Source organism: Aquila chrysaetos, chromosome 18, assembly GCF_900496995.4.
Source record: "Aquila chrysaetos chrysaetos chromosome 18, bAquChr1.4, whole genome shotgun sequence".
Lineage (NCBI taxonomy): Eukaryota > Metazoa > Chordata > Aves > Accipitriformes > Accipitridae > Aquila > Aquila chrysaetos.
In genome coordinates this window covers 20503956-20518251 of record NC_044021.1, presented here as the reverse complement: position 1 = coordinate 20518251, position 14296 = coordinate 20503956, and the positions used below count along the sequence as shown (strand labels likewise).

General features: G+C 43.1%; 1 protein-coding gene across 4 annotated transcripts in view; it reads left to right on the top strand.

Moving 5' to 3' along the window:
* Positions 1-14296, top strand: part of JARID2 (jumonji and AT-rich interaction domain containing 2) — a 224868-nt gene that overhangs the window by 191350 nt on the left and 19222 nt on the right. For 3 of the 4 annotated variants that reach the window (XM_030041831.2, XM_030041833.2, XM_041118332.1), the window contains 6 exons: positions 1063-2080; positions 6334-6833; positions 11992-12084; positions 12523-12641; positions 12805-12875; positions 13714-13828. In XM_030041831.2, the coding sequence (XP_029897691.1) occupies positions 1063-2080; positions 6334-6833; positions 11992-12084; positions 12523-12641; positions 12805-12875; positions 13714-13828 (1916 nt within the window). The remainder of the gene's footprint in view (positions 1-1062; positions 2081-6333; positions 6834-11991; positions 12085-12522; positions 12642-12804; positions 12876-13713; positions 13829-14296) is intronic. The other variant, XM_030041832.1, reaches the window with a different exon arrangement.

The window sequence follows — 14296 nt, the reverse complement described above, 5'->3', positions numbered from 1 at the left end:
TAAGGAGGTGAGAAGACAAAGTTTAAACTTGTTTAAATGCTGAAATTTCTTTGAGGTTTAAACTTGAACTTCATTTTCTTAGTAGTGGGGCTTAGCTTTGGCAGTGCTGAGCTGTCACAATTCTCTTCAAAGCTGAGGGTTGCTTTCAGTGCTTAATGCATCTTATAGTTAGAATATCAATTTTAGTTTCATAGCTGGGTTCAGAGGTCTAACAGAAAGCAGTGGAGTCCAGCAATTCTAAGTTGCAATGGCACGTTAGTGAGTGATGAAAATGATGTAATAAAATGTGTGTCAGCAAAACTGCCCAGATATCAAACTTTTTAAAAAACATATTGAATCACTGCATACATTTTTATTTCAAATGAATGACTTCAGCAACAAGATGCCTCCCAAGATGTAATATGTATGATAGACTGGATCCTTCATGGCCATCCTGATCTGCTGGGTGCATAATGTGTTCAATATCTCTTTCTAGATGTATGTATGTATAAACAGGAGGTTGGTTTGAATCTCAGTGTGTGTTTTTTGTAAATCATGCCCATTCCAGTTGGAGGAGATAGTATATGCTGGCTAGTTTGTCTGCTAAGTAGTAGTAAACTGTGTGTGCACTTAAGGGAGGTTGGGTGGGAGAGAGATAGTGTCTGAAGGCCAGAAAAGGAGATAATGAAAGTATTAGTTTGTAAATCAGACTACCTATGTTTTGTGATATAACAGGCTTTCTGGTAGACAAGGAAGGGGGTAGTGCAAGCAAGGGACCTCACCCTTCTTAATGCCAGAGGCTTTGTACCCTCCGAAAGCAAGATTGGCTTTCTGGGGACTTTTTGGTTCATTCTTTAAAAAAAATACTTATATTTTATTTGTTTATTATAGATGTCCAGTCCCTCCTCTTACCTGGGTGAAAACTGTTATATGGAGATTGTACAAAGGGGCCAGGAGTCAGGATCGCAGAATATGGTTGTCCTGCGACTGAGATGCCGTGGCTAAGTGGTAACACTATTAATTTACTCTTCTGTTTTCTGTTTCCTTCCTTCTGCTCCCCCTGCAACACTCCTGGCACTGCAGGTTTCTAAAGTCAATGGGATCACTCGAATGTCATCTCCGAGTGCAAATGCAGCCAGTGCCAAAAAGATGAGAGAAGTCAGACCTTCACCGTCCAAAACTGTGAAGTACACTGCAACAGTGACAAAGGGAACTGTCACATACACCAAAGCCAAGAAAGAACTGGTCAAGGAAACCAAACTAAATCACCACAAACCCAGTTCACCTGTCAACCACACAATCTCAGGGAAAATAGAAAGTAGCAATGCAAAAACCCGCAAACAGGTGCTATCCCTTGGAGCATCCAAGTCTAACAATACCGCTGTTAATGGTGTAAAAGTCAATGGCAAGTTGAACCAAAAGACATGCACTAAGGAGGTGGGGAGACAGTTGAGGGAGGGGCTGCGCAATTCGAAGAGGAGGCTGGAAGAAACGAATCACATAGACAAAATACAGTCGCCCACCAAGAGAATGAAAGGGGCCGTCAACTTGGCAGAAGCTGCCAGCAAAAAGGCAGCCGTAGAAAAGCCTTTGCTAAATGGACACCTTAAAAAGGAAGTGCCAGAGAAGAGTTTGGAAAGAAATAGGCCGAAAAGAGCCACTGCTGGAAAGAGTACGCCAGGGAAACAAGCACATGGCAAAACTGAAAATGCCTCCTGTGAAAATCGTTCTACCTCTCAAGCGGAGTCCTTGCACAAGCCACAAGACTCAATGGGAAAGCACGAAAAGGGCAGTAGTAAGTCTGGGTGGGGGATGCTGGGGGAGATTCCCATCCTTAGGCCCTCCACCAAGGAATTTCATGACCCACTGATATACATTGAGTCAGTCCGAGCTCAGGTAGAGAAGTATGGGATGTGCAGGGTGATTCCTCCTCCAGACTGGAGACCTGAGTGCAAGCTAAATGATGAAATGCGGTTTGTGACACAGATTCAGCACATACACAAGCTAGGCAGGCGCTGGGGACCCAACGTGCAGCGGCTGGCCTGTATCAAGAAGCACCTCAAATCTCAGGGCATTACCATGGACGAACTCCCACTCATAGGTAAGGGCTGTGGTTTCATTGGCCTTTTGCCGCTGCTTGTTAGTGTCCGTATACAACTTTATGCTCCATTTGCCTTTGTGCTTAACTGAACCCCTGTTCAATTAACACTGCAGAGCTCTGGATCTCTCTTTTTATCCGTTGGTCAGGCACGATGCAGGTAGGTTGTCGGAGAGCTTTCCAGAGAGACTTTATATCGACACTTTCCTCCTGCCAGCTCTTTAGTTCACCCAGGGAAAAAAAATGCTATGTGGGGTCTTGGTCTCCAGATTGCAGGATCTTCTCCTTTCCCTGCTCTTTATTTTTGTAGGTAATACAACTATGGATATTGGTAGCCTTGGTTTATATGTTGCCTCAGAATATTTTTCAGACCTTTCCAAAGATGTTTTCCAAACAGGTTGCAATGCTGCCAAGCCTTAATACAAATATTTTTTTCCCCCCTTTCTTTAAAAGCATTTAACCAAGGGGGAAAGAAAATATCTCAGAACAGACTTATATTTGGGTACTCAGACACTTAGAATCACAAATTTGCAGTGACCTGCTGACATTTAACAACCATTAAGTGTCAAGAATAGGCAGTAAAATGTGGTTGATTGCAAAATGGAGGTTTCATTATTTCTCCCAGCAGGTGTCTGCCAGGGCTAATGCCTGAGTGAGAATCACTTATTTAACAGAATTCTTGGTTTATGGTCTGCTGTCAAATATGACACGTGACAAAAATGTGACAATAGTTTGTAAAAACATGACAACAGCAGCATACAAATGAACTATTGAATGAGCCACCTCCATCTCTACTGCCTTTGCAGCCATGACATAGTAACAAACTTGTGGTTTTAATTTTTGTTAGCCCTTCCCTTTGTTTTTGAAGTGTTTTGAGTCAGAGCTCACAGGACCTGCATGTTGCAACTTGAGGCTCGAGTTTTGCCTTTGAGGCATTATCCGATCAGAGGCAGCTATCAACACTAGTTGGATTAAAGGACACGCTTTTCTGTTTAAACTGTTCACAACACTTCCCCTCCCCCATTTTCAAACTTTATTTTATATCACATGTGGTAAGTAAGTGAAAATGCATAAAAGCACACAAAGAGATTGCAGAGTTTATGGTGAATTGATGCAGGGCACAACAGAGAAATGACAGAATTTGAGGAGGAGAAATGAGGGTTAGCACTCTGTTGCAATAGCCGTGCAAAAACGTTCAAGGAAATCTGAAAATTAAAATCACTCAAGCAGCAATAAGTGAACATTTTGTATGCCTAATGTATGCAATGGTTGTATGCTAATAGAGAAGAATAATGAATTAAATTTACATTGGCGAGAGAGAGAAGAAAATGTGCAAGACAGCTCGATTAACGCTCCTGGAACAATGTTAACTTTTTAATGAAATACCTTAACTCGGCATTAAGATGGCATTACTGTTAATTATTTGTATTATTTAAGCACCTAAGAGCCTAATTAATAGGCAAGGATTCTATTCTGCTGGGTGCCATATAACCAGAGCAAACAGTGGTCTCTTATAAAATTTGCATCTTATGTATCCTTTCTGCAGTTAATTTCCTACCTATCTTGTGTTTAAAATTAAAAACAAAATGGAGAAGAGAAGCTGGAGATCATCAGTGTACAAAGATGAGAAATCTGTTGGTTCCAGCAGGAAAGATAGAAAATAATCTGTAGTGATAATTGCACACTTATTTAAGTAGACATGCGTACATATCCCTCCTTCAGGGCCAAATCACATTTCCATTGAAGTAAGTGGGAGTTTTGCCAATGACTTGTGTGGTGCCAGCATTTGGTATTAAATGCATATCTGAAGATGTAAGGTTTTTTTGGTTGTTCTCTTTTTTTTTCAAATGAGCTTGCTTACTGGGCAATTTAAAAATATTCCTAATTTAGTGAAATTAAGACTATTGAAAAAAGACAAAAAAAGTCAGATGCTATTTCTGCATAACATGTGCTAGGTCTCCTATTTAAGCCATTTTGCTGTAGGTGCTTATAAATGGGTTAAACTTTTTTTTTTTTTTCTTCCCCCCTTCAGCCTGTCAAGGAAAGTTTAAGCAACATGCTTAGGTCAATTCTGGAAAACATCAGCCTGAGATATAAATGCTTCCAAAAGTTATGACTGTGTGAAATGGAATTATAATTGAGACCATTTTGTAAACCTTAGCTGTAGCTGGCCCTATGGAGGATCTGCCAGATATGCAAGGCTCTGGTTGAATGATGTGCTACTCGAGCTCTAATATTGCAGAGTGATTATGAGCGATCATTCCATGATGCGGGAGAAAATCACATTTCTTAAATATCTCATAAACAGTGTTGAAACTAGGCCCTTAAGCTGGGTGTGCGCTATTTGTCCCACTGGAGAACATGTATAACGTTAAACCTGGACCACACTTCTTTCGAAGTTAGGAGTATGTTACTCAACTTTATGTAGGTCACTGAATCTATTGGGATGGAAAGCCATCTTGAATTATGCCTTCAGCTTATTTGTGAACAGTGGATATAAAACTCTAGACCAAAAAAGTAACAGCCTGTATTAGAGGCCAGCTTGAAAGTTATTTTATGGGGAAGATTAAAGAGGAAAGAAAGAAAGAAAACCTTTCAAACTTGTGGGTTTTTTCCCATGGTGTTTACCTTTTCTCAGCTTCAAGACTTAACCATTTTGACACCATCCCCACCCTACTAAACTGGATAAATCTGCTACCCCATGACCCTTGTCATATGCTCCTAAAGGCTTTACCCTTGGTTTTAGCTGCAGCCAAAATCTCTTTTCCCCTCTTTTCACACCTTTGCCCAGCGCTGTGCGGGCAGCATTAGCGAGCAGCCTCTGGTACTGCTCTGCCTCGGCCACAATCGTTGTCACCCCAAAATGCTGCACACTGGTTTACAGTGCTGAGTCTCCCTCCTCACTGGATTGGCACAAGTGGTGGAAATGGGGAAAGTGGATGGAAGAAGGAAAATTCGGATCAGCTATGAAGTGTCTGAGATGCAGCACAGGGCGGTTTGAAGAAAGTAATACTGCTTGCACTAGGAAGCAAGATGATATGGCTGGCCCTTAAGATGCTGTAGCTTTGGTTTGCTGTAGCTAAACCAACAGTAAATATTTACCATAATGTTGCTTATTGCACTTCTCTGTTGTATAATAGCATTTTTAAGTGCTCTGAAATGGCTATGGCATAATGATATTTTACTTTTCTCAAAGAAAAAGGGGAAGGAGAGACAATGTGGCAGCAGTGATGTTGACGCAAGTTTTGTATTAATTCTCTTTTTTCCTTCAGCAGTGCCCTGTTGAATTGTAGGTGGTCTTTGGTCCATTTCTTCCCTCTTTCTACTGATGATTTATTTCTGTGCTTTGAGAGTATTTATGATGTTTCTTTTATTGTTCCTTATCTATTTGGCTGCTTTTTATGCTGCAGTTTGTATAATACTCCATTTTTATTTTTTGACTGGAGCGTGAAATGTGCTGGTCATCTTAAAACATACAAAACCATAATGGAATATAAAATATGGATGGCCTCAAACTGGAAAAATAATGTGTCTGAAACTTTTCTACGCAGTTGCAGGCATCAACCCCAACCCCCCCCCCCCCCCCCCCCCCCCCCCATGCTGCTTTTGGATTTTTTTTTTTTTAAGGATTTTTCTACCTGTAGTGAAATTAATGATCTTACTGTGCTCCTCTTAAATACTAACTGTATTGAAAGTGTTGTGCAGACATTAGATAATCAATGTTTCACCTCCAGAAGGGACAGGTACTTGTCTTTTTGATTGCCAGTACCCATCTTGACAGTCGTTTTGCTTCTTGCTGGTATAAACCAGACACAGGACTGGTGGCAGGTGAGGGGAGGGTGGGAGCGTGCGGGCTTTTAAAGAGCTGGGCAGCTCTCATCTCACCGGCTGCTGGGTGACAACCAGGGGAACGACGTGTGTCAGGAGATAGCTGGGGGTGCTCTGAGAAGAGAAGGGAATGAAACTTGAGGAGGAGAGCAAGTTTAACCATAGGAAAGGCTATTGCAAATAGCAAAATATGATCTGCTGAATGGCTTAAGCTAGCAAAACAGTGGCATGTGCCTGTCTTTAGCAGGAGGCGTACAAGATAGGGACAATCCTGCTCCGGTGCCCAGGTGACTAAAGCTGTACGGGTGGCACGTCCCGTATGTGCCCAGCTTGGTAGCGTGCTTGATGCGAGCCACCCGCAACTTTTCCTAACCTGCTCCTGTGTTTCCCTTTCCCCATCTCTGCTGCTTGGCACACGTGGACCCCAGGAGGCTGCGAGCTCGACCTGGCCTGCTTTGTCCAGCTGATCAACGAGATGGGGGGGATGCAGCAAGTGACTGACCTCAAGAAATGGAACAAGCTGGCAGACATGCTGCGCATCCCCAAAACTGCACAGGACAGGCTGGCCAAGCTGCAAGAAGCCTACTGCCAGTACTTGCTCTCCTACGACTCCCTCTCCCCTGAGGAGCACAAGAAACTGGAGAAGGAGGTCTTGCTGGAAAAGGAAATCTTGGAGAAGAGGAAAGGACCTTTGGAGGGACATTCGGAGAATGCCTACAAGTTCCATTCCTTGCCCCGGTTTGAGCCCAAAAACGGACTCATCAACGGCGTGATTCACAAAAATGGCTTCCGCAACAAGTTAAAAGAGGTCGACGTCCCACTGAAGACAGGCAGGCGGCGGCTCTTCGCTCAGGAAAAGGAGACCACGAAGGAGGACGACGAGGAGGAGGAGGGAGTTCTTAGCGACTTACACAAGTGTATATACAAGGTAACAAGGCGGGCTCTGCCGATTTTGGTTTGCAGAACTGATGATGCTGTCGTCTGGGTGGCATCCAGGTGCAAACTCAGCCAGCTGAGGGTAGCTGATGGCCTGCAGTGCCACCAGTGGCTATCGCAGCCGGCCAGTCTGGTGTCTTTATCCTGATCTGCCTGGCTCTCGCGGGGTGTCTGGAAAAGCTGGAAGGCGTTACTGTCATAACGAGATGCGCTGGGCTCTGCCCCCACTTCGTCTCCTTGTGAGAGGTTCCCCAAATAGCTCTGCCCAATTATCCCTGCAGACACAGTTTTTGTTTTCATTTTCTAGTGACATTTAAAGTAATGTTCTGCTCTCTCATGCCTGCTTCTTGCAAGTCTCTTGTTGAGCGAAGTAGTGCTCCACATCAAAACTAACATCACTAGAAATACTACTACATTTAGAAAGGGCAAATTGAAATGCAAACAACATTTTCATCTGCGATGCCAGATTTTACTCAGCACTAACAGTCACATGGACGCTTAGTCCTCCACATATCAAGTACATCCATTTATGAAGGAATGCTGACTCTTTCACTGTATTTTATTTGGCAGTCTCCTACTCTGGAGCAGGACTTGGCACTGCAGCTTGCAGTGCAATTTTGAGTTGTGTTGAATTGTGCAGCCGTGCTCCGAGAGAAATATAGCATTGAGTGTCTGTGCCCGGTAAAGGAATACTCTGTTCTTCCCCTTCCAATCTCACTTCCATCACCAGGAAATGAAGCCAGATAGCCCAAAGTGGCTTATTGTTAAGCTATTTAGGGACTGCATGAGCTCATGACTTGAGCTTTAAAAGCTTGCTTCAGGTTTCTTTTTGCAGCCTGTTACTATTTGTCAGCCCCAAAATTCTTTGACTGGGGGACTCCGGCCTCAATCCCACCTTTGAAAAGCAATCTCTTTGCCATGCTGCTGTTGGAGAGAAGCTTATCTAATGACAGCAGCATTTGTGAATAGCGAAGTGGCATTCCTGTGCTTAATATCCTGTGCTTAATGATGTTAAATGAAAAATGTGATAAAAAGCTGTATGAACCACTTCAAACTTAGTGGGGAAAAGCTTCCCATCTTCTTTTCCAGTGCAAGTCCCAAGTTAAAGTTTAGCAGATACAAGGTAACTCAAAAAGCAAGATTGGGATTTGTGAGAAGTATCCCGATCAGATTTAGAAAATAAAACAAGGCAAGTAAGCAAAGCGCAGCTAGTATAGCCGGCCTGAGTCTGCTGAGCCCCAGGCCTTTACCGCAAAAGGCTGAGAGCTCCCAAATTGCTGCTGCTGCCCAAAAAGCCCTGGCAGTACCGACAGCATCAGACCCTGTACGAGTCCCACAATACCCGGTAGAAGTACTTCTGTTCTGAACGTAGAAGCTGTTAGAGACAAGCGTTGCCGAGCCTGTGGGCCGGTGCTCTCCGCACCCACCAAAGCGGCCGCAGCACACGGCGCCGCTCAGGCAATGCCTCGGGTTGTCTGCCGTGGTGCAGGCAGCTTCCCGGGCACCGGGGCTTGCCCGTTGGAATCCTGTCCCACGCTCATCTGCGGTGCAGAGACTGGGGACTGCTGTCACAGGCGATGGACCGGGGAGAAAATCTGCGGTGGGTTTCTGGAGAGAATCCCTGCTGTGGAGTGCCCTGCGGGATGCCTGGTCAGTCTGAGTGCGGAGGCGCGTAGTTTCATTTTACAGCACTTGGGGGAAAGCCCTGTAGAAGGACTGATGCATGAGAACTGGTTATGTCACTTAGAGCAAGCTGCAAGACGTAGAAATAGGAAATTATGCACCAGTGTAACCCACAAGACTTGTAAAATGACTATAGTTCATCACTAGACTTTTTAATAAGACTGAGGTGAGGTGGTGCTGGCTTACAGATTTAAGCAAAGGGTACTTCATGGCATTTTATGAAACAAGCCTTTTAATCCTGCATTCTCTGTTTTTCTTGAATGATGGTATCCTTCTCTGTCTGTGGAGGGGAGGGTGTTCTGTACCTGTTAACATGTTTCTGAGAAAATCTGAAATTTGTTTAACAGAACATGTCCTCATGTTACAGTTTCCACAGATGATGGGATTGTAATGGTTCCTTTCTAAAGCATATTGCTAATTCTAATTAGAAATAAAAAACACAGAGAAAACAAAACAAAAAAACCCCACCCCTTTGATAAATGCCCAGGTCAGTAGATTGAGGGCTGCAGGAGAACATCATAATCGTATGGCTGTTGTCCAGTTTAGGCCATAAAGTCTATGCTTCAGGCCATGAAGAGGCCGTACATTTAGGATTTCGCACAGTAATTTCTGCAGTCAGCACGTGCTTGAGCTGGAACATGTTTTTCGAAAGAGACATCTAGTTTTCCAGGAGCAGTTACCACCATATCGTATGTCAAGGTTGGAGTAAATCTCCTTTCTGTTCAGCTGACTTTCTGCCAGGGCTTCCAAATTATTTTCAGTGTTGCTCCTTTCCAGGCTGTAAGGCCTGCTGTGCTTTTAAGCGTGTGCTGCAAGCTGCTGTGCTTGCTTTCTTTACTCCTAAATGTATGGCTTTTCTACCTGACTAATAAGTTGTTGTTTTTCTAAGTATGTGAAGTAAACTGTGGTCATCAAAGAAGGATCTGCTGCAAGATTTTCACTCTTCTCTTCTTTACCCAATTTCAGCTCTGAAAATATTTTAAAAATCTGTACTGGAGCTGACTGAAAACAGCATTTGTTTCCATACAGAACAAACTGAAGGCTAATTAGCAGACCTGTTAGAGGGACATGCAGAAGAAATCACCAACACCAAGTTTTGCCAGCCTTCACATGAAACTGTCCCAGAAATCCCATGCTGAGCTCTCTTCAGCCGGGTACTCGGCGTTTTCAGACTCTGCTTAACAGGAGTCCCTCCTTCCTGCCTGTGACTATTGTGAAATCTCTGTTTTCTCTGCTCATATTTATGGTTGCTGTAATGTCTTTAACAGTCGTAGCGTTGCATTGTCCTTCTCTGTGCCTTCTCTCCAGGCTTGGTGGTGATGGTGATGCTCTGGGTTGGCTCTCATGGCCGATGCAGAGGCCGTGAAGGAGAATCAGGAGAGGAAATAGGAAATTTTGTTCTTTAAACCTTCTTCTGTCATATTGTTGCAGCAACAGAGACTCTGCTCAGTAGCTTGAAGCTCCCAGGATGGTTGTTGAACTGTTGAGATATTTTTGAGGGCGTTGAAAAGGGTACTTTACTCTTCAGCAATTCATTTTGTGTTCTGGTTAAAATGTTTCATTACAACAGTTCAAATTATTTTCTGAGTTGGCATTAGAAAATTTTACGAGATCCCTCAGATTAAAAAAACCAACCAAACAACAAAAACAGACAACAAAACCCCCTCAACCATTTAATTTGTGTTACAACTTTTAGGAGACCAAGAAGATAACAAATTCTTGATAGAGTAAGAAATGGGTATATGCAATTTTAAAGGGCTAAACTGTTCAGTTTTTCCACTTTCTTTTTTCTTGCTTGCTGCATATCTGACAAATGGAAAGACACAGTTAATCTTGGAAGATGAGTCCTTATTTTTCTGTGTAAGATGAGAGGAAGAGGCAAGTAACTGAAACGAGGAAGCTGCTGCGGAGCCTGTGTTGGTTTGTGAGCAGTGAAGTCTATGCTCAAGTATGACGACTGTTGGTGCGGGCCCTGCATTTTACGAGAGGTTTTGTTGTAAAAGGCAGCCTTACAATAAATGATTCATGAGAGCATTAAAAGATGAAGGAAATTGCTTATTGTATCGCAGAGCATCCAACTCTGAAGTTTATGGGAATCAGAGGGCCCCAGGCCCTGGGCATTTCACAAACTTTTTTGTTACAGCTAATTATGCTGCATTCAATTAAAAAAGTGACAATGTTACAACCGTAGGAGCATGGCAAAGTGATAGACTTGGCCTCTGGGGGAAAAGCTGCTTGTATAGTTGTTTCTAGTTTACTCATGGGCATAGTTCTTAAATAAATTAAACACAAGAAAAGACCGAGGTGGTTTGGCAGATCTGTTTCATAATTGAAAAACTAGAAAGGTAATAGTCTGAGTAATAAAACAATCGTTTACATGGAGCTTTTAAGTCTGTGGTTGCTCAGATGGGCAACCAGTGGACACGATGGGAGTTAGAGGAAGGAGCGGTAGATCTGGCGGGAGGGGCAAATATTTTCAACTTCATGTTTGCAGCGTGGTGCTAGTCTCTGCCTGCAGCGGTGCCCACAAACCAGTATGGCCACAGCGACCTACCAGCTTTCATGGCTCACAGCTTCCCAGGACGTTTCTTCTGCCCTGGAGCGGAGAAGGTGATAGCGGTGTCCCTGTCTGGGCTGAAAGAAGCAAGCGGGTTCTCATGCTCCTACCTTCAAAGCTTTCAGAGGATGCTTCCCAGAGCATCTGGTTTTATAGGTATCTGTGAAAGCAGGTATCCAGAAACTTAGGTATAGCTTAAGCAGAAAACCAAGTCAGACCCTCTTCTCGTACAGCTCCTGCAGCAGTGCCAAGAACGAACGCACTCATTTGGCAATTTTACTGTGTTTTCCTTTTCTCAGCCTTGTAATAACAGGTCCTGGTTCCTTGCATTTGAACTGCTTTTATTGAATTGAGCATAACTAGTTTTTGTAAGCCGGTGATTACAGTAATCTTGGTAAACTCTACTTTTTGTGACCCCCTTCCATCACATACAATACTAGTTTGATGCTGAACATTTCTGTGAATTTCCTAAGTCTTTTTCACCTGTTTCTCTGTATGTAAAGAGTGTAGCCACATGGTCCTTTGATCACGTATTGGATTTGATTGTAAAATGCAGGTAGGGTTGCCTGCTGGGTCCTTTACAACCTGTCATAGAAAGCTGGGCCACGTCCGTCTTCTGTATTTGTCAAACGCAGAGCATCGTGCTGGACACAGCAGTGTACGTGGCCTTCTGGGAACACTGTTGGCTGTTTAGGTGGTTGGTTTGGTGATTCGATGTGATTAAATTTCTGTATCTTTTGAGGTTCCCTCAGATAAGAAATGAGCTTTAGACGCACATGTGTTCTGGAGACATTGTCCTCTTTCCCCCTATCGTGATCTGGGATTGAGCATGTAAGGAAAAGAGTGAGGCTGGGGGAATGGAGGCATGGTTTTTTATTTTCACTTCTAATTTTATTTTCTTTTTCCACAGGGTAGGTCTGTTTCTTTAACAACCTTCTACCGAACAGCAAGAAACATCATGAACATGTGCTTCACGAAGGAGCCTACAGTAGCTGAAGTAGAGGTGAGGCCAGTGCAAGGGGTGGTAAAAGCTTTTATTTCAGGGGACTGAGTATGGGGATTCAGTATAGTTGATGTTCAGGCATTACCATAAGCAGTTTAAGGCTGTCTAGTGTGGGAGAAAAATAAATGGTTAGATAGACATGGTACTGATTCTTCCTTTTAAAATTTTTTGACATTTTTAATAAAGGTGTTGATGAACTGAGGGAGAGAAAGAAGTCTTAATCTGTTATGTGCTGAAGCACAGGAGCCAATAGGATCTACATTCTGTCTTCCCAATTCATTGTTACTTCTAAGTATTCATGTTCGTATTTTTAAGCAGTGTTTTATGCTGAATTACATTGAGATCATGAAACCCCTGTAAATTTCTGGGGTTTATATTTTAATGAGAGATACCTCATTCAGCGAATTAAAAATGCATTAATGCTTTCTCTTACCACAGCAAGAATATTGGCGGATAGTGGAACAGAAAGATTGCCATGTAGCAGTGCATTGTGGAAAAGTAGATACCAACACCCACGGGAGTGGCTTTCCAGTGGGAAAATCTGAACCATTTTCAAGGTAAGATCACCAAATCCACCCGCTTTGTCGACTTGTGCTGGCTGTCTCATTGTGCTGAGCGGAGGTGGGGGCGTGAGGCCGGCAGGGCAGCTTGGCACTGGGGATGTTGGCACTGGGAATGTGCACTGACATGTGTCTGCCTCTGTGTCACCCCTTCAAACAGGCATGGGTGGAACCTCACAGTCCTTCCTAATAATACAGGATCCATCCTGCGACATCTTGGTGCTGTGCCTGGTAAGCAAGTCTCTTTTTTATGTTTCCAGCAGGTGTTATGTGTCCTCTAAATATGGTGGTGTAGTCACCAAAGTCTTCTCCCTTTTTCTGGCCCCTCTGTTCACCGGCTGACCAGCTAGACGTGCAGTTGTATGTAGCAGGTGGTATTTAAAGGAATGAAGGCAGGTGTGCAGATAAAGAATTAATGAATAGTTGAGACCATATCCCTGGGAGGAACCAGTTGTACTTGCAGTAACCCTTTCTGTTGTTGCCAGTACATCGGTGTTCTTGCTTTGCGTCGGGGTGATGAAGGAGAGAGCCGTGCAACTTCCTTACCTGCAAGCCTAGTCTGTAGCGCTGGGCAGAGCAGCACAGAAGTGTTCTAAATGAATTGTCAAAAGTGCTCGAGCTGCATATGTGCCATTGCAATTTACTGGTAGAAACATTAGCTGAAAGCGTAATTCAGTCTCCTGTGCAGGTGTTGAGCCTGAACAAACCAGTTGGGAAACAGGATACCTGTTTACAAATACACGTACACTTGACAACATGAAGCAACCTCCTCTGATCAATGGCATTGAGCTTGAGTTACGAGTATTTGTAAATTCTCTAAAGAATAAAATTTTTTACAGCTATTAGAAAACAAATATGTTTAAGGGCACTGTAATTGACTGGTAGATATTTTGTTAGTGGAAAATGCTGAATTTGTTAAATTATTCTCTGTGAATTCTCTGGTAGGAAGACTTACAACTTAAGGGTCAGCTTGTGTGTAGAACAAGATTTTCAACTAAAATGCCCTCTGAAACTGTCTTTTAATTAGAAACTGCAGTTACTCAAAACTCATTTTCAATCTCTGTTTTAGGAGTGACAATTCCTTGGCTAAATATCGGCATGGTCTTTTCTACCTCATGCTGGTCTCGAGACCAAAATCACCTTCCATACATTGACTACTTACACACTGGTGCTGATTGCATTTGGTAGGTATTCCTGTGTTTTGTTTTCTTCGCATTCACTGCAGTGGCTGCATCTGTAGGCTGGTGTTAACAGCAGCTTGTGTAGTACCTTTTGCATGAATGAATCTCACCTAGAAGGTCCAGTGTTTGTGATTACAGTTTTAATAGGAAAATGTAGTATAAACTTAAGTAATGAAACACCCTTTCCTGGAAGAAAAGTTTCACTTTATCTTCCACGCTCTATTCGGAGATATTTAGCAATAAACTGTTTCTGTTTGACATAGGGTTTAATGTATGGAAAGTTTTCATGACATGGAAGGCAAATGACAGGTAGTCAAGGTAGGCTTTCCTTAGGCTGACAGAGAGACACTTGTCAAGCTAGCTCCGTATTGCCACTTGTAAAGTGATTGAATCCATGCTCTGACTAAATAGGCACTGCTTGCTTATTTTATACAAACTATTTTGAACTCTGTATCTACCAGGTCCCTAGTA